Raw genomic sequence first — 23,006 nt, forward strand, 5'->3', positions numbered from 1 at the left:
CAGAGTAGACCCCGCGCCTTTTCTCATTTGCTATGCATCATATTTATTCCTTTCATAACATTGGTCATGATCTGAAGTCACCTTGTTTATGTATCTGTTTCCCTGTTCATGGTCTACCTGCACCCACTAGATTGTCAGCTCTGTGAGGATAGAGACTTGGTCTTCTTCTCATGGTCTCCCCAGCATCTAGAACAGTGCCTGGCACCATGTAGGTGCTAAGTAAAGACTTATCAAATGAATGAGTGCTCTCGGTCTTTGCAGGACCTTAGCTTATACTGGAAGAGAGTGTCTGTAGGGCGGGCTGGCAGGAGGGGAGGCTGAAGCTGCATGGCTACCAGAATACCCTTTTCAGCACCTGGAGGGACTTTTCTTTTCTCTAACGTATAAAGGCCCTTCTTGTGTTTGTTAGTAGAGAATCCAGCAAGAAATCCCCTCTCTACTGCTCTCTCTGTTCTGTAGATACCAGGTGGCTGTGGACTTGTGGGAGTAGGGGAGGCCACATGGCAGGTTGGGGGGCCAGGTCACAGACATAGAGCTGTCCTGGTGCTGACTGGGGAGCTGAGCGTGCCCTGCTTGGTGGGAGGGAGGGAGTTCCTTTCCCTGGAGATGGATTTGCTTTGCTTGTTCCCTTCAGGAGATAAAGAAGAAGAAAGGCATAAAAGAGGAGGTGCAGCTGACCAGCAAACAGAAGGAGATGCTGCAGGCCCAGCTGGACAAGGAGGCGCAGATCCGGAGGCGGCTGCAGGAGGTAAGCAGTCGCTGCCACCACACGCCTGTGCCACGAGAGTGCTGGGTCGCCTGCTCCTCGCTGTCCTGGGGCAGGGCCCCGCTGACTGGCCTTCTGGGGTGACTCTGCTTACAGCTGGACAATGAGCTGGAGGCGGCGCTAGGACTGCTGGACACCATCCTGGCCAAGAACCCGTCCGGCCTGACCCAGTACATCCCTGTCCTGGTCGACTCTTTCCTGCCCTTGTTGAAATCTCCCCTCGCTGCTCCCAGGATCAAGAACCCTTTCCTGTCCTTAGCTGCCTGTGTCATGACCCCTAGGCTCAAGACTTTGGGTTAGTCCTCGTTGGCTGGCTGTGGGCATGACCCCGGGGCAGGATGGGGGTGGACAGAGATGCCCCCGAGTGCTCGTGGGGAGGCACGCAGTGACCTAGGCTACTGACTTGTTTTCCTATGGATACAGCCTCAGGCATCTCAAGCAGCGTATCCTTGGGAGCACACAGTGCCGCCTCCTCTCTCCCATTTTATGTCTGCTGAGTCTTCATTCTGAGGGCCAACTTTTAGATGCTAGTCGGTGATCTTTTCTGTAGCAGTGTTTTTTTTTTTAATAAATTTATCTTATTTATTTATTTATTTTTGGCTGCGTTGGGTCTTCGTTGCTGTGCGCGGGCTTTCGCTAGTTGTGGCAAGTGGGGTCTACTGTTCTTTGCGGTGCGCAGGCTTCTCATTGTAGTGTTTTCTCTTGTTGCAGAGCAAGGGCTCCAGACGCGCGGGCTTCAGTAGTTGTGGCGCATGGGCTTATTTGCTCCGCAGCATGTGGGATCTCCCTAGACCAGGGCTCGAACCCCTGTCCCCTGCATTGGCAGGAGGATTTTTAACCACTGCGCCACCAGGGAAGCCCTGTAGCAGTTTGAAATTCAGTGGCAGTGGGATGGTTTGGTGCCACGTGGCCTGTCTGTAGCCCAGAGCTCCTGAGCAGCCACATGTGGATGACCAGAGGTCTCTGTGGCCTTTAGCTTTCTGTTGGCTGTGGAGAAACAAAGACCAAGTGGGGTGGCTGGGAATTGTGGAGGCCTCGCTTTATGGGTTGTTTAATGACCTTGAGGATGAACATACCTTGAGCCTGAGGGGTATGTTCCCTTCAGGGTGAGGCTGGAGTCAGGCAGTACACATAGAACCTGCCGGAAGTATTACCTGGCTGGCTGTGCTGTTGCATGGAAGGTGGGAGGACCACATGGATAGAGCTGAATAACTCCCAACTGAATAACCCTTGGGTGGCTTATGCCTCCTCTCAGCGCACTTTTAATTCCTTAGTGTCAGAAGGGTATCTCCTTGCCGGCCTGCCTACCCTTTGGCACTGTCCTGGAGATGAAATGAGAAATTAGGTTGAGGATACTTAGGCAGAGCAGAATTGATTACTATTAAGTCAGAGGGACATGGCATCTCTGCCCTGGGTCCCTGGTTTGCACCTGGGCCAGATTCTGTGTCTTTGCGAGGGTCATCCCCTGCTGGGTCCCTTCTCTTGGACACAGGAACTTTGGTGAGCCACGTGACTCTGCGCCTGCTGAAGCCAGAATGTGCCCTGGATAAGTCATGGTGCCAGGAAGAGCTGTCGGTGGCCGTGAAGAGGGCGGTGACCCTGCTGCACAGTCACACCATCACCAGCAGGGCAGGCAAGGGAGAACCAGGTAAGGGACAGGACGGACAAAGGGCACGAGGCAGTGTGAACCGTGCAGGGATTGCACGAGCTATGGCGCTCCGTACCCCGGGGCTTCCTGAGGCTGTAGCCTCCAGTGAGTCTCTTCCCTCCCTGGCCTTAATTTCCTCATCTGAAAAAGGGGGGATGGACGATTTTTGAGTCTGGTCCCTGGTATTCTGAGTCACTGTGACCCCCACTGAGGGTTTAGTTCTTGCCATCGGAAGCTACTTGTCTGTTTTAACTCTCACATTGTGGAACTGGGCAGTGTCTGGGGTAGGAGCAGGATTGGCTTTAGAACTGGGCTACTGCCTGTCATCCCTCTTGTCATGCCACATGCTTCAGGGTGTCAGGGCCTCCAGCCTTCCCCCCACCCACTTGCCCTGAGGATGGACACTGAGGCAGCCGTGCTCAGGGTCCTGCCCAACCTACAGGATCCATCTGCTTCTTGCTCTCACAGACGCCGCGCCCCTGTCCGCGCCAGCCTTCTCCTTAGTCTTCCCGTTTCTGAAGATGGTGCTGACCGAGATGCCCCACCACAGCAAGGAGGAGGAGGAGCGCGTGGCCCAGATTCTTCAGATCCTCACCGTCCACGCCCAGCTGAGGGCCTCACCCAGCAGCCCGCCAGGGCGTGTGGACGAGGTTGGCCCGGGGAGCTCGGCTCCCTCTCGGTTTGAGGGCGTTGGGGAGGCAGGGGCTTCTGACGCTTCCCATGAACAATTCTGGGGGGGAGGTCGTGCAGCATATACATATACCTATAGCAGCAACCATTGGTGAGGAGAACCCAAATGTTCTATTCAGTGTGGTTGTCAAGACCTCACAGAAGCTTATGGGTCTCTTGTGTCTGATAGTTTCTGACCCAAAGAAGTTGAAGGATTTTGTATTAATTTATTGTTTTGTTTCTAACTCAGAAGATAGTTCTGATCACTCTCTCTCCCTTTGACTTGCTTATGATTGTGAGACTGGAGCTCATTCATTGAGGAGTTTTCTTTTTAATAGATTATGTTCTAAAAATTTGCCAAAGTAATGCATGTGTAAAATTCCAACAGTACAGAAGCAAAAAGAGAAATGCCACTCCCTAGAGGTAACTGTTGCTAACAGTTTGGCCTATACCCTTGTGGACTTTTTTTTTTTTAAGCACATTCAAAACTCATACCCACAAACACAGTAAAGCAAAAATGGATTGCACTCCTTCTTTCATGGGACGACATTCTGTGGGTCTCCTCCGGTGTCCGGATCCATGTGATCCACGTCACATGGATCTAATTTCACAGGCTGCGTGGGGTTCTATGCTGTGGGTTCACCATGGTTTAGTTAACTTTTTACTTGTTGATTGATATTTTTAGGTTGTTTCTAACGTTTCCATATTTTGAACATCGCTGTGGTGTGCCCCCTTGTACATTTATGTCCCTTGCACACTGTGTGAACATTTCTATAGGACAGATTCTTGGGCATGGAATTGTTAGGTTCTGTGACATGTTCTGAGCTATACCCTCACTGAGTGTTTTCTTTTCTCCAATCCTAATACAACCTCACGTAGTGGTAATCTTGCCAACGATGGGTGAAAGAATGGTGTAATGTTTTATTTCACATTTTTTTACTTTACTTGTAAAGTTCAGTATCTCTTCATATGTTTATGGGCCACCTGTATTTCATATTCTGTGAGTTTCAACCAAGGTTAAGAGTTTATTTATTTTTAGTCCCTGAAGATCTGGTTGACTGGGGTTGGCTCCGGTGGATTGAGTTGTAAACCTGACAGGGTTTCTACAGTGGAGTCAGCAGTATGACCCAGAATGTTCCCCTGTGGGTGAGAGGGTGCTGCTTCATGTGCCACCGGACTTGGTTACATACCTTCCCTGGAGCTTCACCCTGACTTACCTTCTGTTCTCTCTTAGAATGGCCCAGAGTTGCTGCCTCGTGTGGCCATGCTGCGCCTTCTGACTTGGGTGATCGGCACAGGCTCTCCCCAACTGCAGGTGATCTGGTTCCCAGTTGGCTTTTGCTGTGACTCAGTTCATGACCCCAACCTCAGGTTCTAGTTCTCTCAGCCCTCAGTTCTGGCCTTGGGCAGAAGGGCTGCTTTTGAGAGCCAGCCTGACTGTTCTCAGCTGGTGAGGGGTTTTGCTTGGGTCCTGCCACTGGCCGTGGCCTGGCGCTGGGGTCTGAGCCCTAGTACGGCTGTGGGGTGGGTGTTCTCAGTTCAGATTCCTCCCTGGGCTCCTCAGCCCATCACCTGGCTCCCCTGCCTGGCCCCATAGTAGGAAAAAAAAATTGGGGAACTGAGCCCAGCGGATGGATGTCTTCCTCAGGTTCTGGCTTCAGACGCCCTGACCACCCTGTGTGCCAGCAGCAGTGGCGAGGATGGCTGTGCCTTTGCAGAGCAGGAGGAGGTGGACGTGCTGCTCTGCGCCTTGCTGTCCCCCTGTGCTAGTGTGCGGGACACTGCGCTCCGGGTGCGTGCCCACTCCCTCTTGGGGCTACCTTGGCATCCCTTGTCCCTCAGCGTCCCTGTTCGAGCTGCCCTGATGGGAGATGCCGCACATATGCACCAGCGTGTCCTGGAGGCAAAGAGAAGAGGTCACAGAGTGTGGTTTGGGGTCATTCTAGGAATTGGAACAGCTAAGCAGTTGTCATGTATCACTGCCTATTTTTTTCTTCACCTCGGAAGACTTCACCTAATTTCTAAAACGGAATGTGGATCTTGGTACTTTTATAGACAGATATAACTCACAGGATTGGTTCATTTCTTCAACCTACTACCTTATACTTGCTTTCTCTTGGTGCTTTGGGACCCAAAGCTAAAGGATCCCCTTGGAGTATGAGACATTGATTCCCAGATGCCAGACTGCAGGCTCCTGCTATTGCTCTGTGACAGAGTTTGCACTGGTCCTTGGTAAAAATTTGAAAAACAATGGCAATGTGGCAGATAGTTCCTAAAACAAAGGGAATGTCCTTTTTCTGAGGTTTTGTCTGACTTGCGTGTTTAGAGTTAAATTTTTAAATTTTATGTTAGAAAAGATTCTACCGCTATATGCCATCATTTCATGAAAGAAAAGCTCTTTGAAGAGCAGCTAATGAGCTGAACTGACTCATGGCATTCCCTAACCAGTGCTGTCCAGTGCAATGTTCTGCAGGGCTGGAAATATACATCTGTGCTGTCCAGTGTGGTAGCCACCAGCCAGCATATGGCTGTTGAGCACTTGAAATGTGGCTGGTGCAGCTGAAAAAGTTAGAGTTCGTTTTAAATGATTTCACTGTGGAGACCCACGTGCGGCTAGTGGCTACGTCTTGGACGGTTCAGCCCTAGCGGGAGGCAGGGTGGTGGGGGACAGGTCAGAGGCTCTTCCCAAAGGTCATGCCTCACACGGTGTGGTCCCACCCCCTCTCAGGGGCTGTTGGAACTCCACATGGTATTGCCAGCGCCTGATACTGATGAGAAGAATGGCCTGAACCTTCTGCGGAGGCTCTGGGTGGTCAAGTTTGACAAGGAGGAGGAGATCCGGAAGCTGGCAGAGAGGTGAGAGCCGTCGGAAGGCTGGTTTTCCTGCTCTGTTCTCTTTCCCCTCATGAAATAACTGGACCCAGCGTGCTCAGCCTACAGAGGGAAAAAGGGTCGGGTGGTCGGGTTTGGCAGGGCCCGTGCTGCAGATCCTTGTCTGACCAGCTCCGCCTTTGGTCTGCTACAGGCTCTGGTCAACCATGGGCCTAGATCTGCAGCCAGACCTCTGCTCCTTGCTCATCGACGACGTCATCTATCACGAGGCAGCTGTGAGGCAGGCCGGGGCTGAAGCCCTCTCCCAAGCAGTGGCGCGTTACCAGCGGCAGGCGGCGGAGGTTATGGGCAGGCTTATGGAGATTTACCAGGAGAAGCTCTATGTGAGTCGTCTGTGCACCGCGATGCAGTCTGGGTGTGTAAGGGTGGGTTGGACCATTTTCAACCTCCCACCTGCTCCAAACAGGAGCCATACTGTGGCTCAGGGTGGCTTGTGCCTAATCTCCCGTCTCACCTGGGTCATTGGCTTTATTGGAGAGAGCACTGCAGTGCATTGATCAACCTGTCTGTTGCAGCGGCCGCCCCCGGTGCTGGATGCTTTGGGACGAGTTATCTCAGAATCTCCTCCAGATCAGTGGGAAGCCAGGTATAACAGTTGCTTCAGCCTTGTACCACTCAGTGCTTTCTGAGGTGTGGCAGGTTGGCTGGGCTGGGTGCTGTGAAGAGGCAGCATGGGATAATGGATCAGCGGAGGGAAACAGCAAGACCTCCCTCTGAGTCAGAGACCTGAGTTCAAGTTCTGGCTCTTCCTGGCTAGCTAGACGACATGTTTCTCCTTTCCTCCGAGGGACTCTGTTTCTGTAAAGGTCCCTGGGCCCCTCCTTACTGCTGTAGCTGAAAGAATAATAGTACTTAGCCTTTGTAGAGTATGTCCACTTCTGAATGCCTTCACATCTGGTTCCTTCACCTCCCTTTCCTCCTCCCCTGGAGGGAGAGGGGTAGGCGATGCACTCACACATGGGGAAACAGAGGCAGAGCTGGTCCCCTCCCCAAGGTCACCCTGTAGGAGGTAAACTCTGGACAGATAGGAGGTCTCTGTTTTACAAGTGGGCCGTTGCCACACCAGTGGGCACAGCAGTGGGTAAGCACAGGGCATTGGGCTCTGTGTTGTGCTCTGCCCCTGAAGCAGTGTTTGCTGTTGGCAGGCTCACTCTCCTAGTGACATACTGGGATAGGTGCCACCAGCAGGGGAGGAGGCCTCTGGCTTGCCCTTGCCCCCCCTGACATGCTCCCCCTTCTTTCCTAGGTGTGGCTTGGCTTTGGCCCTGAACAAGCTCTCCCAGTGTTTGGACAGTTCTCAGGTGAAGCCACTCTTTCAATTTTTTGTCCCTGATGCCCTCAACGACCGAAACCCAGATGTCCGGAAGTGCATGTTAGATGCAGCCCTTGAGACGCTCAACACGCATGGGAAGGTAAAAGATTTCAGCTAGCTGAGGAGGTGGGGAGAAGGCTGGGCCAAGGTGGGCTGAGCAGTGGTGCCACAGGGATGCTGAGTGCTCGAAATCCTGGCAGGGCACTAGCCCCTGTGGAAAATTCCATTTGTATTTCTTTTGAGTCATAAAGACCCCCCCAAAAGGGTGTTAAATTCTTGTAAGTCTGCTGCAGTCCTGCCAGAAGACTGGGAAACCCGCTGGCACTGCTGGCTAGCTTGTTAGGAGGCCTGTCCCAGAGCCAGACTTGGGCTTGGTCCTGGGGCAGAGACCGTCATCCCCAGGCACAGCCTATGGGCTGATGTGAGGCTCCAGGAGCTCTTGGCTTTCCAGGAGAACGTCAACTCGCTGCTGCCGGTGTTTGAGGAGTTCCTGAAGAACGCACCCAATGATGCCAGCTATGACGCTGTGCGGCAGAGCGTGGTGGTCCTGATGGGCTCTCTAGCCAAGCACCTGGAAAAGAGCGACCCCAAAGTGAAGCCTATTGTCGCCAAGCTCATCGCCGCTCTCTCCACCCCCTCCCAACAGGTACCTGCCCCCTGGCCTGGGGCCCCAACTGTGGGTGGGCAGTGGGACGCTAGGGACAGAGTCGGGTATCAGGGTGCAGAAGGCCCAGTTCTCTGCGAGGAGTCATCTCGTCTCGGGACAGCCTGGTTTATAGTCAGGAATACTCACCTCTGGAGGGGGAGTTAGTTTGTTACTTTGTTCTAGTAGACCTCTTAGATGTTTTCATTTTTTTCTACTCATTTTCTAAGAGTCATTTTTTGCATTTAGAGTAAACCTGTCCCTGGGGATACAGAGGTTTAAAAAAAAAATGAATCGTTCTTGTTGTGTTAGCCTTTTCCTGATCCTCTCCCTGCGTTAGTTATATGTTTTGGGGGCCTTGTGATGCAGCCTCCAAGCCACAGTGCAAAGGATTTTTTTTTTTCTCTTATTTAAAAAACACATTTACATGTATTTTCTGTTACTTGCATTTCGGACAATCCAGAGTGTCCTCCTCAAAGGCACAGTTGAAAACCACAGGTTTACTGAATTGTGGTCAAATAGTCTGTCAGAGTACCTGGCCTCCCAAGCTTCCTGCCCAGGCCCCTGGCTGCAGACTGCCTCGCTGCCCTGGTCGGGCTTCATGAGCTGTGGCTGGAAGACGATTGACAGCATCTTTTGGGACTGCTTGATTTGGACCTGGCCCTGTAAGGCCCAGCCCCATTTCCCTGACTGACAAATTTGAAAACTGAGAGACTTGGGTTGTTTTTAAGGAGGCACAGTAGCATGTTTCTCTCTGGATCTTCCTCTGTGAGTGGGTTTAATCTTCCTGAGGTTTTACCCCACCTGCCCAGGCCTAGGTTCTCTCTTCAGACCAGAAATAGCACCGTAATGGCTGATGCTCTCCTGGCTAATAGATGTAGCGTGCATCCTGACGGAATGCGGGTCAGGCATGAGCTTGTACCACCATCTGCCTTTCCGATGCTCTGTGTGGTCTGACAGGCGGTGGCTGAGATGGGGCTGGGGGACGTCTAGGGGTGAGGTGCTGCAGAAGACTGCATCGGCTGCCAGGGCCTGGCTGTGGTTGAGCTGCAGCACTGACGCGGCGGGCCCCTCCCCCAGGTCCAGGAATCCGTGGCCAGCTGCTTGCCGCCCCTCGTCCCCGCCATCAAGGAGGACGCTGGAGGGATGATCCAGAGGCTGATGCAGCAGCTGCTGGAGTCAGACAAGTACGCTGAGCGCAAAGGGGCTGCTTACGGGCTGGCGGGCCTGGTAAAGGGCCTGGGCATCCTGTCGCTGAAGCAGCAGGAGATGATGGCTGCGCTGACTGATGCCATCCAGGACAAGAAGAACTTCCGCCGCCGAGAGGGTGAGTGTCTCCAAGCTCGGTGCCGCCCAGCGTGGGAGGTCAGTCCCCATGGCTGCCAGAGGAGGGAATCTGGCTTTTCCTCCCCTGCTGAAGGCTGGCGTTTGTGTGTGTGCTGCAGGGGGGGCAGCTGTCTGTGAGCCATTCCATCCCATCCTTGCTGATGCGGCCCGGACTTACCTTTTTTCTAACTCAGCAACACCCTCAGCTGAGAGAGACTTGCCATTCTAGCTGTTAGTGCTCCCTGTTCTCACCTCCTTTCTGCTCAGGGGAGGCAGAGGGGCTGCTCCCTCACGGGGCAGCCACTTTAGTCCCACAGCTGCCCTGAGTGTTTCCAGAGGATGAGGAGGTGGTGGGGAGCTTGTCCTGTGGCTGCCCCGAGAGGACATCCTGTTCCCAGCCGTCCTGCCTTCTCCCCCAGGAGCGCTCTTTGCCTTCGAGATGCTCTGTACCATGCTGGGGAAGCTCTTCGAGCCGTATGTGGTTCATGTGCTGCCCCATCTGCTGCTGTGCTTCGGGGATGGGAACCAGTACGTGCGTGAGGTAAGTCCTGAGGCTGCACTTGGGAATGGCTGGCAGTGGTTCGAGGCCCCTGCTGCTGGCAAGCCCTCTGCCCGCATCTTGGACACTGGTTACTGGTACGGACTCCTCTGGTTCCCAGTGAAGTACTGAAGCCCTGTGAGGTGAGAAACCATGTTTCTCCTGCTCAGCTGTCTCTGCGGGCCTGGGCACAGGGTCTGACGCAGTAGACCCCCCCAGTGAGCGTTGGTCACCAGGAGAACCCTCGGTCCAGCATCAGGCCTTGACCTTTGCGTAGCCGAGGAGGCCCCTGAACATCTTTTCTCCTCCCTTGAGGCTGCAGATGACTGTGCCAAGGCTGTGATGAGCAACCTGAGTGCTCATGGGGTGAAGCTGGTGCTCCCCTCCTTATTGGCTGCCCTGGAGGAGGAATCCTGGAGGACCAAAGCCGGTAAGGCCACTCCCTCCCTCCCTCCCTCAACTTCCTGTTCTGAAAACTGCCCTTACAGGGGTCCAGAGCCACAGCTCTTGTGCTGTGTGTGCTCCCCAGCCCAGGGATGAGGCCAAGACTCTGGTTAGGCAGCTCATTCCTTTATTAGTTTGTTGCTTTCTTGCAAAGAACAGGCCTCTCACAGGAGCCACAGACCTAAGTCAGGAAATCGCAGAGCTTTAAGGCTTGTCTGTGGCTAGGTCTGTGATTTTAAAGCCTTTCTCCCCACCCCATTAAACCGCCTTTTTTTTTTTTTTTTAATGAATCAATTTTTATTTTATTTTTGGTGGTGTTGGGTCTTTGTTGCTGCGCGTGGGCTTTCTCTAGTTGCGGCAAGCGGGGGCTATTCTTCATTGCAGTGCGTGGGCTTCTCACGCAGTGGCTTCTCTTGTTGTGGAGCACGGGCTCTAGGTGCGTGGGCTTCAGTAGTTGTGGCACGCGGGCTCAGTAGTTGTGGCTCGCGGGCTCTAGAGCGCAGGCTCAGTAGTCATGGCACACGGGGCGGGCTTAGTTGCTCTGTGGCATGTGGGACCTTCCCGGACCAGGGGTTGAACCCGTGTCCCCTGCGTTGGCAGGCAGATTCTTAACCACTGCGCCACCAGGGAAGTCCCGAAACCCCTTTTTAAAAAATGTAATCTTATTTGGAATCCTAATTTGTAAAACAGAGTTGCTCAGGTTTGGGGAGGGTCAGCATCGGGGCTTCCTCCTCAGTCCTTCAGGCTTCCTCCTACATCTTGAAAAATCACAATCTTAATCAGTCTCCTCATTTGTGGATGAGGAGACTGAGGCCAGAGAAATGCAGTGAATTGACCTTGGATCACTGTCAGCTCTAAGCCAGGTCTGGCCACTCTCCCCAATACTGCCCAGCCTCTTGCCCAGGCTCAGCAGGCCTCAGGAGCATTTTGCTCGCTTGGCTGGAGCCCGGCCCTGTGCCCTCTTCCCGGGACTGCTGGAGCAGTCTGCAGAGGAGCAGGCCGTGTGTCCCTTGCCCGGGCAGCCAGCCCAGGCGACTTGCCAACCTGTGCTCAGTGATTTCATGCTGGGCGTGTGTCTGCCGTCTGCAGGGTCGGTGGAATTGCTTGGGGCGATGGCGTACTGTGCTCCTAAGCAGCTGTCGTCCTGCCTACCCAACATCGTGCCCAAGCTCACAGAGGTGCTCACCGACTCCCACGTCAAAGTGCAGAAGGCCGGACAGCAGGCGCTCAGGCAAATTGGCTCCGTCATCAGGAACCCGGAGATCCTGGGTACGCCTCTCCCACGAGGGCACTGGCCCCGGTTCCTCCTCCTATCCCTGGACACTGCAGGGAACATGCACCCATTCAGCTTAGGCCCTCTGAGGACAGATATGTTCACATTGAGCCCTTTAAATTTGGGGGAGCCCTTTTCCTACGATAATAAGTGGAAAGTAGTTTGGAAGTGGTCTGTTTTCCTGTTGGTCTGGAGCAGTCATTGACTGCTCAGGTAGGGAAACTGAGTTGTTGGCCCAGAAATAGCTTGACTCTAAGGGAGCCTTGAGGTCAACAGATAAATGACAAGCTCTGGACCACATCTGCATCATCCAAAGTGTTAGGTTTTGGGGAACTTTTCTATTCTCTCTCATTCCAGGAGGCCTGTGATAGAGGGGTTAGGGAGCTTACTTTTTACTGTGGTTATTTCTTGAGTAATTAGGGAAAGATTGATTTCTAGAAACAAACCCCAGCCAGCTACCTTGACCAGTACTGTACTTGTTAATTTTTAAGCTTCAGCATAGAACATCGGTACCCATTCAGTGCCTTTCAGCCTGAGTATTTCCAGACTTGTTTTCATTCAGAAAATGATGGGTTTTTGTTTTTGTTTTTTAAGGGATGAATAGGTAGATGTGGATTTTGTTGTTGTTTACAATGTCCAACACCCCTGGGGATTTCTAAGGCCCAGAATAGTCTCATCTCTATCAAATGAATGCCTTCATTTTCAGGATCCAGCCTGGGGCCTTTTTTTTTTTAATTGACTAGTTTGTATAATGTAAAATTCACTTCTCAAAAATGTACAACTTAGTGGTTTTTAGCATTTTCACAAAATTATGTAAGTATCACTGCTGTTTAGTTCCGGGGCATTTTCATCATCTCAGAAAGGAACCCCACACCCACCCATTAGCATTCACTCCTCATTTCCCCTCCTACCTCTAGCCTCTGACAACCACTAATCTATTTTCTGTCTCTGAGTTTGCCTATTCTGGACACTTCACGTAAATGGCATCATACAGTGTGTGGCCTTTTATGTCTAGCTTCTTGCATTTAGCATTATGTTTTCAAGGTTCATCCACACTGTAGCATGTATCAGTACTTCTTTCCTTTTATGGCCCAATAATGTATTCCAATGAATGAGTATACCACATTTTGTTTATCCATTCATCAATTGGTAGATGTTTGGGTCGTTTCCACTTTTTGGCTGTTAATATTGCTATGAACGTCTGTATCCAAGGTTTTTTTTTTTTCCCCTGTAGGCATGATTTCAGTTCTCTTGGTTAGATACCTAGGAATGGAATCGCTGGGTCATGTGGTAACTGTTTACCTTTTTGAGGAAGTGCTAGACTGTTACCCCACGCAGCTGTACCATTTGACATTCCCGGCAGCAGTGTATGCGAGTTCTAGTTGCCACCTCTGTTATTGTCTGTCTTTTTGGTTACAGTCATCCTCGTGGGTGTGAAGTGGCATTTCATTGTGGTTTTGATTTGCATTTCCCTAATGACTAATGATGTGGAACATGTTTTCATGTGCTTATTTTTCATTTGCATATCTTCTTTGGAAAACTGTCTGTTCAAATCCTTTGCCCATTTTTTAACTGAGTTATTAGTTTTTTGTTGTTGTTGTTTTCTGTTGTTGTTTTTTTTGGTCTGCGTGCTTGGCTTGCGTGATCTTAGTCGCCTGACCAGGGATTGAACATGGGTCCTGGCAGTGAAAGCACCAAGTCCTAACCACTGGACTGCCAGGGAATTCCCTTAAAAGTCTTGACCAGCATGTGTCTTTGTAGTTGTTGAATTCCCTGGGTTTGTGGAAAAGATAAGCCAGGTATTCCTCTTGGAATTCCTTCTGCTGGGCTGATGGTGCTGAACTTTTGAGAGCTTGTTGTACCTGGGCTTAGCTGCTCTGAGTATTGTGTGCTTCACTCCCACCACTGGTTCAGGGGCCTTTGGTGTCTCCAAACAGTTTTTTCGCAAGACCACTTTGGGTTGCTGCTTCCAGAATAAGATCCATGTTGTCCAAGTAGCTCTCCCACGGAGGCCCAGCACTGAGGCTGCAGCTCAGTGCCATTGAAGCTAGCCCACAGGTGCCCCACCAGACCACAACTGTGCAGTGCAAAGGGGTGATGGCTGCTGTCCCCACACCGCTTCCTCTTGGGGAGCAAGAATAGAGTTGCTCTTTGCAGACAGGCTGGCTTCCTCAGTTGGCGATTCGCGGGACTCTAGGGAGGGGTGACCTTGGACTCCCTTCTCTTTTGGCTCCCTCTAGTGCTGGGGATCCAGCAGATTTGCCACACCATAGACTTGTACAAAGCAGCCTCTCTCTTGTTTGGACATGCAGCCATTGCCCCAGTCCTGCTGGATGCCCTGACGGACCCCTCTCGGAAGACCCAGAAGTGCTTGCAGACCTTGCTGGATACCAAGTTTGTCCACTTCATTGATGCCCCGTCCCTGGCCCTCATCATGCCCATTGTCCAGAGAGCCTTCCAGGACCGTTCCACGGACACACGGAAGATGGCAGCCCAGATCATTGGCAACATGTACTCCCTGACAGACCAGAAGGTATCAGCCTATCTGGGGCTCGTACAGGACAGACTAATGGATGCTGGTTTAGGGCACAGAGTCCCTACTGACAGTAGACACAGGAGAGCTATGAGCATTTGGCCCCTGATTATATTTGTGGGGAGAAATGGACCATTTGGGGGTGGAGGGTAGAAATCTAGGCTCTCTGGGCATCTTCCAGAACATAGCGATACAAGTCCTTACTAGCTCAGACCCCAGGTGAGGCCTGTCCCACTGGGCTCCTTTTATAGATTGACAGGGAGGAAAGGTCCAGCCTTGCCTTTGATGACCTTTCAGGAGTGTTGGGAAACCGGCTGCTGCTTTGACTGCTTGCGGTGTTTTCTTGTTGAAAGCATTTGCTTCTGTAAGCCTCTCAGAGGAAATTAGCCTAGTTTGGGAGATTGACTTTGTTTGTTTACTTGCTCCTAGGGGCTTGGATGTGTGATCTCACTACCACAGATCTGCTTTGCTTGCTGAGGCTATGGGCACAAGAGATAAAGTGGGAAAGTTAGTCAATCCTAGGAAATTTGGGATAGTTGGAAAACCAAAAAATTTTATCCATAGCCCTCCAAAAGCTAAAATAATTATTGTTAATGTTTTTAAATTACATGTAAAAAAATGATATTTCCGGGCTTCCCTGGTGGCGCAGTGGTTGAGAGTCCGCCTGCCGATGCAGGGGACACGGGTTCGTGCCCCGGTCCGGGAAGATCCCACATGCCGCGGAGCGGGTGGGCCCGTGAACCATGGCCGCTGAGCCTGCGCATCCGGAGCCTGTGCTCCGCAATGGGAGAGGCCACGACAGTGAGAGGCCCGCGTACCGCAAAAAAAAAAAAAAAAAAAAGATATTTCCAAACATAAATGTATTTCTAAGTTATAGCAAGTTATTCATAAAACTGAGTTTTTAATAGTTATGTAATATTCCAACGAGTTTATATATCATAACTTATATAATTCTATTGTTGGTCATATAGTGTCCAAGGTTTTTTGCTATTTTAAATGATGCTGCAGTGAACATAAGGCATTTTCTATATTTAAAACTGTTTCTGAAAGCTGAATGCCGTATCAAGAGACATAAACCTTTTAAGGTGAAGAGAGTGAAAAGATGATAATACAATTCTGAAAGGAGTGCCAAAAGAATTTCCTAGATTCCTGAGTCTGGGCAGCCCTTGGTCCCAGGAGGAGGAAGAGCATTGAACTGCATCTGGGGGCTCACTCGACCTCTTGAGGATGGGCCTGGGGTCCCTTGTAGGTTTCCCTGAGCAATCACATGGGCCTTCAAGGAACCAGTGGGAGTGATGGGGGTTCTTTGCCAGTGACAAGCACCCCTGTGAGCGCTCCTAGTCAACAGAATGGTGTGGTCAGGGTCCACCGTGAAGCAGGGCTGGAGAAAGCCGGAATTGGGCCTCCCCTGAGCCACCTCTTCTGTTATTGCAGGACTTGGCTCCTTACCTGCCAAGCGTGACGCCTGGTCTGAAAGCTTCTCTTTTGGATCCTGTACCTGAGGTGAGTCTGGGAGGAGAGGGGGCAGGAGCTCGTTATTTTAGCCCAGTCCCAGAAAATTGATTCCTAAGAATTCCCTATAAGCTGCATTTGTGTCTGTCTGGTAAAGGGAAGGAGACCCTAGGGCACCCCGCCTTGCTCCTGCATGGTCACCTGGTCTTGAGCCACATCTCCTCACCATCCCTGCTCTTGGTTACCTGACAGGTGCGGACGGTGTCTGCAAAGGCTCTTGGAGCCATGGTGAAGGGCATGGGGGAGTCATGCTTTGAGGACTTGCTGCCGTGGCTGATGGAGACACTGACCTATGAGCAGAGCTCTGTGGATCGCTCAGGCGCTGCGCAGGGTGAGGCAGGGCGGGCCCAGGGGCCAGACTGGCAGTGCCCTCTGGGAACCCTTAGATCTGATGGGCTCATTCTGTCCTTTTCTTGCAGGGTTGGCCGAGGTCATGGCTGGCTTGGGGGTGGAGAAGTTGGAGAAGCTGATGCCAGAAATTGTGGCTACAGCCAGCAAAGTGGACATTGCACCCCACGTCCGAGATGGCTATATCATGATGTTCAACTACCTGCCCATCACCTTCGGGGACAAGTTCACTCCTTATGTGGGACCCATCATCCCCTGTATCCTCAAAGTAGGCACCAGCGAAAATGCTGAGGATAGAATTACTGAGGAGGGCAGGACACATGCGCTCTCCCAGAGAGCTAGGGCTCCCCGCCAATTGGGGCTGGGTGGCAGGAGTCCTCATCCTGCTCTTCAGGGAGTCCCATTTCCTCTTAGGTTTGGGTGCCTAGGGGGAGGCAGTTCTGGCTGACCCACCCTCTGTGTGCACAGGCTCTTGCTGATGAGAACGAGTTTGTGCGTGATACCGCTCTGCGTGCGGGCCAGCGGGTCATCTCCATGTACGCCGAGACGGCCATAGCCCTGCTGCTGCCCCAGCTGGAGCAAGGCCTCTTTGACGACCTCTGGAGAATAAGGTGAGAACTCAGGCGGAAAGAGCCAGTGGCCATAGTTCTGTGTTTGGGGAACTGAGAAATGAAAAGCAAAATGCTGCGAAAAACTCTCAATTTTTCCAGACCCTCACTTTTAACCATTTTGTAACTCCAGTATCCCATAGCAGTGTCTTCAATTCTAATTCTCTTCTAAAAAGTTTTCTCTATTCAGTCCTTCAGTTTGTGTCAAAATTTTAAATACAAATGCTTTTTAATCTGAAAATTCTACTTCTAGGATTTTATTGCAAGGACATATTTAGTCAAGTGCTTAAAGATGTATTTAGAAGGATGTTTGTTGCGGTATTGTTTATCATTTGAAAAACTGAAGGTAGGTTTACAAAAGTCATCGCACATCCACACCATGAACTTTGATTTGGCCATTACAAAGAATGGCATAAGGACTATGTCAGCTGACACAGAAAGCTCCTCGACCTATTGTTGATGGAAAGGTGCGGGCCATGGCCCGGTGTATGTGGTGCAGGCCCACTTCACACATGGTGTGTGTGGGAGAGTGATGTGTACAAGGGTGTCACTGGAGTGTCAGAGTGGTTGCCTGGGTGCTGGGAGTCTGGGTGATTGTTTACACTCTCTTTATATTTTTTTTGTATTGTTTGAATTTTCAATTTCAATATGGTATTTCTGTAATCATTAAAAACAATAAATCTGGGCTTCCCTGGTGGCGTAGTGGTTGAGAGTCCGCCTGCCAATGCAGGGGACATGGGTTCGTGCCCCGGTCCAGGAAGATCCCACATGCCGCGGGGTGGCTGGGCCCGTGAGCCATGGCCGCTGAGCCTGCGCGTCCGGAGCCTGTGCTCCGCAATGGGAGAGGCCACAGCAGTGAGAGGCCCGCGTACCGCCAAAAAAACAACAACAATAAATCTAATTTAATTTGAAGAGAAACAAAAGTTTATCCTTCTAGGCCTCTCCTTATGTCTGTAGTTCTGATGATCCACATTCCTGGTTTCTTGTTAATACTTCCCTCTGTGCTCTCTTCTCTCTTTTTAATAACTTTATTATAGAAATTTTTGTATCTGCTTTTAAAAAATGTCCTTTTTTATTATTAAAATAATGTTCATTAGTAGATAACTTGGAAGGAACATATGTGGGAGACTATAAAGAAATGAGTATCGTCTGTGACCTCTCCTGTTCTAAGAGAACCGCCATGAGTGTTTTGGGTACATTTCCTTCTATTCTCTTTTCTGTCCAGTGGCTTGGTTGTGCACTGAGACAGCCTCCTGTGACTGTGTGACTCTGTTCTTGGCCTCCTCAGGTTCAGCTCTGTTCAGCTCCTTGGGGATCTCCTGTTCCACATCTCAGGAGTCACAGGGAAGATGACCACAGAAACTGCCTCTGAAGATGATAACTTCGGAACTGCCCAGTCCAACAAGGTGTGTGCCTTATTTTGATTTTCCTCCCTCTGCTGATGGTAGGGAGACTCCCTGGCACTCACACTGTGGAGGCTTCACCACCTCGTGTTCTCTGCTTCTTTCCACTGTTGCAGGCAATCATCACTGCCCTGGGGGTAGATCGGCGGAACCGGGTGTTAGCAGGCCTGTACATGGGCCGCTCTGACACCCAGCTGGTTGTGCGGCAAGCATCCCTGCACGTCTGGAAGATTGTGGTCTCCAATACCCCCCGCACCTTGCGTGAGATCCTGCCCACCCTCTTTGGGCTCCTGTTGGGTTTCCTGGCCAGCACGTGTGCAGATAAGAGAACGGTAAGTTTCGCAGGCCTTGCTTCTGACCAAGCAGCCCCTGATGCCTCTGATGCCTGCAGAGGATGGGAGAGTCCCTAGGGTCCCCTATCTAACACGGGAGCATTTATTTATTTACTTAGTTATTCAACAAATATTTATCATCTACTATGTGCTAAGCAGCGGCCCAAGACTTGGGGAGATAGTGGAGAAGAAAGGCAGCCTCGTGGAGCTACAGTCTGGTAGAGGAGATGAATGTTAATCAAATAATCACAAAAACAGATGGAAAATGCAACTATGGCAAGTGCTATGTGGCACTGCTAATGCTTATAACAGGTCAACCAGCTGGGGGTCAGGGAAGCCTTCTCAGAAGAAGTGATGCTTGAAGATGAACGATGAGTGAGCATTAATGGGTGGGGAGGTGATGAAAGACTGTTCCAGACCAAGGGACTAGTGCTTGAGATACCAGGATGGGATGTGCACAAGCCATGAGGTGGGCGGGAATGCGGCCAACAGCAGGGGCTGAACGAAGGCCGGTGCAGCTGGAGGAGAGGCCCACCAGGGCTGATGATCGCTTCTGCCAGTCCTCTTTGGCCCACCCCCAACCCCCATCCCTGGCAAGCAGATGTGTATTTGGCTCTGAAGAAGGGTTTGCATGAGGCCTCAGAGGAGATGAGTTTTTTTTCTTAAAGTGTTTATCCCAAATTCAGGGTCCGCTTTCCTGGGCAAGAGCATGAGGGTTAAGTGACTTCTAGGCCCCAGTTTTTGATCCAGGGAAATCGGCCCTTGACTGGGCAGCACATGATGAGTTTCTTGGTCGTATATAAGGTGCCAGCTTTTGCTTTAGGTTGTGTAGGTGTGTGTGACGCAGAGAGATCATTTTATTTTGTCATGTTTTGCAAGCACCGTGGGGGCTCTCCAGGGGTAAGAGCGTTTGGGAAAGTTAAGTCTGGCTTGGATAAAGTCTGGGAGGTTCCAGGGCCCTCATTCTGGAGTTGTGCATGGGGTGCCCTGGGGTTTGCAGGGAGTCGATGTCCTGACTTGAGCTCTGCCGACAGATTGCAGCCAGGACACTGGGAGATCTCGTCCGGAAGTTAGGGGAGAAAATCCTACCTGAGATCATCCCTATCCTTGAGGAAGGCCTGAGGTCTCGGAAGAGTGACGAGAGGCAGGGAGTGTGCATTGGGCTGAGCGAGATCATGAAGTCCACCAGCCGGGACGCCGTGAGTATCTCCGCAGGGCCCTGCGGGTCCTGCACCTGACTCAGAGGGCCAGGAAGGTTACAGGACAAACTGCACCACTAGCGACACTTCACCCTCAGGGACATGCGAACCTCGCTCCAGAGGGCATTGCTGGCAGCAGGGTGCCGGCAGGGCCGCAGTGCATTGGAATTTCCCTCTCAGCTTTCCCATCAGTTTTACAGGCTATAAGACCTAAGCGATTTAGAGGCCTGGAGTAGCTTTTGGAGATTGGAGATAGTCTTTCCCTCACCACTCCTGAGGTTGCTCCAAGAGTAATCCTTTTGTGTCACTACATCAGTTCAGTTAACACGTGTGGTGCACTTAGCGGAGAAAGGAGGTGCGCGTGTGTGAGTGGTGGAGGGCGGCAGAGAGCAGGAGGGTGTGCTCGTTCTCAGAGGGAGCGGAGTAGATGAGAGTGAGTACCCAGTGGGTGGAAACGCATTGTCTCCAGCAATGAGACTGTTTCCATAGCAGCTACATTCAAGAGGGTTGGAGTCCTTTTCACTGACCCTACTTTTCTACGGTAATTGATCCTCCAAACATTGATCCTCCCCAACGTGGGGAGTAGGTTGAGAGTAGGCATAGAGCTCTCGATTGGGATGAAAGCACCAAAGCAATGAATGGGTGGCGGGTCAGAAATTCGAGCACGTAGCCAATTGCTCAGCCTGAAAAGCCTCATCTGATTTACAGGATTCTTCTCCTCCTGTGTGTATCAGTATACGTATTACATTTGGGGTTTTATATTTGCATTTTTCAAAGAATAAAGGTAAATTCTGTCACCAAAAGAGCTGTGATTCATTAAATAGTAAGTGCCCCAAAGGCTGAGGCCTTGCTGGTGGCCATATTCATATTCAGTCCTTAGATTCATAGGGGGCGTTGCTTTGGTGGAATTGGTTGCAGAGGAAACAGAGCTGTCATTGGCCCCGTTGCAGACGCAAAGACTTCATAAGGAAGCAAGGTTTTTTCAATTTCAATTTTTATTTTATTTTTATTTATTTATTTATTTATGGTTGTGCTGGGTCTTTGTTGCTGCGCCTGGGCTTTCTCTAGTTGCGTCGAGCGGGGGCTACTCTTCGTTGCGGTGCACAGGCTTCTCACTGCAGTAAGAAGCTTCTCTTGTTGTGGAGCACAGGCTCTAGGCATGCGGGCTTCAGTAGTTGTGGCATGCTGGCTCAGCAGTTGTGGCTCGCGGGCTCTAGAGCGCAGGCTCAGTAGTTGTGGCACGTGGGCTTAGCTGCTCTGCAGCATGTGGGATCTTCCTGGACCAGGGCTCAAACCCGTGTCCCCTGCATTGGCAGGTGGATTCTTAACCACTGTGCCACCAGGGAAGTCCCAGGGAGCAAGTATTTGAGTTGAGACTTGAAGAAGGACTCGGAGTTTCCTATGAAGATGAGCAAAAGAGTCTGGGGAGTGGAGGCCACATCACTAGGGTCCTTGACATGAGAACGAGTTTGAAGTTCCTGTAGGAGACCAGAGTATTTGGAGAACTTGCCGGAAAAAATCAGGCTATTAATTATTAAGTCTGGTGAAGGCTCCTTGGGAGTAGATTACACAGCCTCTCTGCTTTTTCATACTTGTGCATTTCCACAGAAACCATCTAAATTAAAAAAAAAAAGTCAAGCCCAGGGAGCAGCGGTGGCCTGGCTGGGCCAGAGGTCCTCACCGCCCCCCTGCTGATTTCCTCTTCCTCTGCCACGTCGGGTTCAGTACACCTGTACCGTTGCAGGTGCTGTATTTCTCCGAGTCCCTTGTGCCCACGGCAAGGAAGGCCTTGTGTGACCCGCTGGAGGAGGTCAGAGAGGCGGCGGCCAAGACCTTTGAGCAGCTGCACTCCACCATCGGCCACCAGGCTCTGGAGGACATCCTCCCGTTTTTACTGAAGCAGCTGGTGAGTGGCTCTGCCCCACACCTACCAATCGGGCTTTTACCATCTCTGTAGAGGCAACACGCGGGGGGCTGATTCTGCCAAGGCAGCCGCAGTGTGGGCCCCAGAGGGAGTGGGTGCACAGGATGGGATTTGGCTCTGTGTTTCTCCTTTGACAGTCAGTCCATGTGGGTGCAGAGGGAGGAGGGGAGGAGACTGGAGGAGGACGTTGGCGCCGGCCGGTCCAAGACAGTGGAGGTGGAGACAAGAGCCGGCTTCTGAACATTGCCCCCATTGCCCCTCTGCAGGATGATGAGGAGGTGTCAGAATTTGCCTTGGATGGTCTGAAGCAAGTGATGGCCATCAAGAGCCGTGTGGTGTTGCCCTACCTCGTGCCCAAGGTAAGTCCCAACATGTGGCAACCCTCTGGCCCAGAAGCCACAGCCACATCACTGTTCCCCGGGCCTGCGTGAAGGCCAACTCTGAACTCAGATGCTGGTGACTCTTGTAGTGGGATGGGATCTCCCAGAGCTTAGCGCCGCGGCCAGCACAGGGCAGCACCCATTGAGTTGCTGTTAATCATTCCGCAGCTGACGACCCCACCTGTCAATACCCGGGTGCTGGCTTTCCTTTCGTCTGTGGCAGGCGACGCCCTGACCCGTCATCTTGGCGTGATCCTCCCGGCGGTCATGTTGGCCCTGAAGGAGAAGCTGGGGACTCCAGCTGAGCAGCTGGTGAGTGTCACAGTCACTCCTGCAGGCTCTCTAACCCTGCCCCATCCTGTCCTGTCCTGGAGGAGCTGTGCTCAGCCGAGGCATCCCCTGTGGTTTTAGGAGATGGCCAACTGTCAGGCTGTGATCCTCTCGGTAGAAGATGACACCGGGCACCGGATCATCATCGAGGATCTGTTGGAAGCCACCCGCAGCCCTGAAGTGGGCATGAGGCAGGCTGCTGCCATCATCCTCAACATCTATTGTTCCCGCTCAAAGGTGGACTACACTAGCCACCTGCGGAGCCTGGTCTCAGGCCTGATCCGCCTCTTCAACGACTCCAGCCCTGTGGTTCTGGAGGAGAGCTGGGATGCCCTGAATGCCATCACCAAGGTGAGGAGCTGTGGACCCCACAGCCAGCTTCTGGTTGTGGACAATTCCAGGCGCTTATAAGACTAGACTCCTAAGGCACCCCATGTAATTTTGAAACAGCCTTGAGAGGGTTTTACCTAGAACTCTGACATCCTCTTTGCTTTTTCCCGGCTTCCCACAGAAACTGGATGCTGGCAACCAGCTGGCACTAATTGAGGAACTACACAAAGAAATCCGGCTCATAGGGAATGAGAGCAAAGGCGAACACGTGCCAGGGTTCTGCCTTCCAAAGAAGGTAAGCCAGGGCCCGTGCAGGGTGCGGCAGGCATGCGGTCTTCCTCCGCCTTCCCCTTGGGTCCCAGGAGGTCGGGCCGCTGGAGCAGCCCGTGTGTTAATCTGGCTTAGTGCTTGCTCCAGGTGCCATTCTGCACCTTCACAGGCAGCGTGCTTCTTCCCTGTGGTGACCCCTTGGGGACAGCGTTCATCATCTTCGGTTTAAGTGGTGGAAGCCACCTCAGACAGAGTGAGTGAGTGACAGCAGTGCAGGTACCCTGTGTGGTAGGCCTGCTGGGACTCTGCTCTTCTTGTCACTGTCA

At 51.8% G+C, this 23,006-nt stretch overlaps 1 protein-coding gene across 2 annotated transcripts in view; it reads left to right on the forward strand.

Annotated features, from left to right (window-relative positions):
• The window catches only part of GCN1 (GCN1 activator of EIF2AK4), a 56,835-nt gene that overhangs the window by 25,571 nt on the left and 8,258 nt on the right, over positions 1–23,006 (forward strand). For both annotated transcript variants that reach the window (XR_003436694.1, XM_027124574.1), the window contains exons 23-50: positions 635–748; positions 863–1,061; positions 2,259–2,414; positions 2,883–3,064; positions 4,318–4,398; positions 4,732–4,875; positions 5,812–5,939; positions 6,109–6,298; positions 6,491–6,561; positions 7,222–7,387; positions 7,739–7,933; positions 9,011–9,257; positions 9,676–9,797; positions 10,110–10,224; positions 11,328–11,507; positions 13,824–14,044; positions 15,479–15,547; positions 15,749–15,887; positions 15,976–16,172; positions 16,373–16,515; positions 17,801–17,918; positions 18,032–18,247; positions 19,282–19,446; positions 21,191–21,352; positions 21,637–21,729; positions 21,919–22,062; positions 22,162–22,431; positions 22,592–22,705. Coding sequence is in view for 1 of the 2 variants with exons in the window: in XM_027124574.1 (XP_026980375.1) it covers positions 635–748; positions 863–1,061; positions 2,259–2,414; positions 2,883–3,064; positions 4,318–4,398; positions 4,732–4,875; positions 5,812–5,939; positions 6,109–6,298; positions 6,491–6,561; positions 7,222–7,387; positions 7,739–7,933; positions 9,011–9,257; positions 9,676–9,797; positions 10,110–10,224; positions 11,328–11,507; positions 13,824–14,044; positions 15,479–15,547; positions 15,749–15,887; positions 15,976–16,172; positions 16,373–16,515; positions 17,801–17,918; positions 18,032–18,247; positions 19,282–19,446; positions 21,191–21,352; positions 21,637–21,729; positions 21,919–22,062; positions 22,162–22,431; positions 22,592–22,705 (4,341 nt within the window). In the remaining variant the exon portion in view is untranslated. The remainder of the gene's footprint in view (positions 1–634; positions 749–862; positions 1,062–2,258; positions 2,415–2,882; positions 3,065–4,317; positions 4,399–4,731; positions 4,876–5,811; positions 5,940–6,108; positions 6,299–6,490; positions 6,562–7,221; positions 7,388–7,738; positions 7,934–9,010; positions 9,258–9,675; positions 9,798–10,109; positions 10,225–11,327; positions 11,508–13,823; positions 14,045–15,478; positions 15,548–15,748; positions 15,888–15,975; positions 16,173–16,372; positions 16,516–17,800; positions 17,919–18,031; positions 18,248–19,281; positions 19,447–21,190; positions 21,353–21,636; positions 21,730–21,918; positions 22,063–22,161; positions 22,432–22,591; positions 22,706–23,006) is intronic.

Source organism: Aethalodelphis obliquidens, unplaced genomic scaffold (assembly GCF_003676395.1).
Source record: "Aethalodelphis obliquidens isolate GAN/ISIS:26980383/991018 unplaced genomic scaffold, ASM367639v1 scaffold28, whole genome shotgun sequence".
In the NCBI taxonomy this organism is placed as follows: domain Eukaryota; kingdom Metazoa; phylum Chordata; class Mammalia; order Artiodactyla; family Delphinidae; genus Aethalodelphis; species Aethalodelphis obliquidens.